The following is a 1882-nucleotide window of genomic DNA, read 5'->3' as shown; positions in this document are numbered from 1 at the left end:
TCTATGATAGAAGCTGAATTTCAAACTACAAACAACTAGAAATTATTGAGAGTTAAGATAACAGGAAATAAACTTTGACAAGGAAATGATTAAAATAAATATCATGATGGACTGGAATAATTAACTGAATGTTCACTGCTAAAATTTTGTTTCTCTATTGTCCTCTCTCTCTTTCCCTCTCTCTCTCTCTCTTTTACATTTCATTAAGGAAAACACTATCAAGTGTTTCTATATCATTCCTTGAATATTCAGAATATTTACTAGAAGATACTTCATAAATGAACTACCAGGTTCAAGTAGGGTGAAAGGCATTATGTAAATCACGCAAGAGTTTTCTCCATTTTGCAACATTCTACCCTAATGGGTCCTGTTATAAACTAAAGAAAGACGTTCACTTCAGAGAGATACCCTCTCAATCCAAATCCCCAAAATTAATGTTCTTTATGCCTGAAGAATTGAGTACACTTTCATTATTGACATATTACATTGTTTCCATAAGCACTCTGGTGAATAGATTGTAAATAAATATTATGATTTCCACTTTATTCAGAAGAAAAAAACATAGAAGGTAAGGGATTACAAACTGGTGTCAGGTCCATGATCAAGCATATCGATTTGACCTCCAAATGGAGTATTCATTTCATAACATTTTTTTCTTTGCAGATTAATTATTTCCAACCTGCACTTTCTCCATTTTACCTGAAATAATGCAGCAAAATCACAGCATAACTGAGTTCATACTGTTAGGATTAACCCAAGATCCTATGAGACAGAAAATGGTATATGTAATGTTCTTCATTTTTTATGTGGGAACCGTGGTTGGGAATTTGCTTATTATTGTGACCATCAAGTCCAGCCGGACACTAGAGAGCCCCATGTACTATTTCCTATTTTATTTGTCCCTTGCTGATTCCTGCTTTTCAACATCCACAGCCCCCAGACTAATTGTGGATTCATTCTCTGCAAAAAAAGTCATAACTTACAATGAGTGCATGACTCAAGTCTTTGCACTACATTTCTTTGGCTGCATGGAGATCTTTGTGCTCATCCTCATGGCTGTGGATCGCTATGTGGCCATCTGTAAGCCCTTACGTTACCCAACCATCATGAGGCAGCAGGTCTGCACAATCCTGATTGTTCTTGCATGGATAGGGTCTTTTATCCATTCTATAGCCCAGATTATCCTGGCTTTGAGGTTGCCCTTCTGTGGACCGAATTTGATTGATCATTACTGCTGTGATTTGCAGCCTTTGCTGGAACTTGCTTGCACGGACACATACATGATCAACCTACTCTTGGTGTCTAACAGCGGGGTCATTTGTTCAAGCAGTTTTGTGTTTCTGATGATCTCATACATTGTCATCTTGCATTCCCTGAGAAACCACAGTGCAGAAGGGAGGAAAAAAGCTCTCTCTACTTGTACTTCTCACATCATTGTAGTAATCTTATGCTTTGTTCCATGTATATTCATATATACACGCCCCCCAACCACTTTCCCCATGGACAAGATGGTGTCCGTATTTTATACTATTGGGTCCCCTTTTGTCAACCCACTCATCTACTCACTGAGGAATGCAGAAGTGAAAAATGCCATGAGAAAGCTATGGCATAACAAAATTATCTCAGAAAGCAAAAGATGAATTGAGAACTTTGGTTGATTCCTTAATCTGTACAGATATCAAATATGATAGTGTATATCCTGACTTGCCAGACACACTCTAATATAACACATCTGATTTCCATACTTTTTTCTGTATTTCTGCTCTCAAACTAGTAGCTTCCCTCATAATGCCAGCCTGGTTCTTATTTTTATTGAGAGCTCAATTCTGACATTGCTGATTATGAAATACTCCTCATATATCTGTTTACACTCTGGTTTGAT

The 1882-nt window shown here is 37.2% G+C and overlaps 1 protein-coding gene across 1 annotated transcript; it reads left to right on the top strand.

Moving 5' to 3' along the window:
• Window positions 1-707: 707 nt before the first annotated feature.
• LOC116638927 (olfactory receptor 4C11) lies at window positions 708-1640 on the top strand. The gene has a single exon (XM_032415100.1). It carries the CDS (start codon window positions 708-710, stop codon window positions 1638-1640), a length of 933 nt encoding a protein of 310 aa, XP_032270991.1.
• The last annotated feature ends 242 nt before the right edge of the window (window positions 1641-1882 follow it).

Source organism: Phoca vitulina, unplaced genomic scaffold, assembly GCF_004348235.1.
Source record: "Phoca vitulina isolate PV1807 unplaced genomic scaffold, GSC_HSeal_1.0 scaffold16, whole genome shotgun sequence".
Classification (NCBI taxonomy): domain Eukaryota; kingdom Metazoa; phylum Chordata; class Mammalia; order Carnivora; family Phocidae; genus Phoca; species Phoca vitulina.
This window is presented reverse-complemented; position numbering and strand designations above follow the sequence as displayed.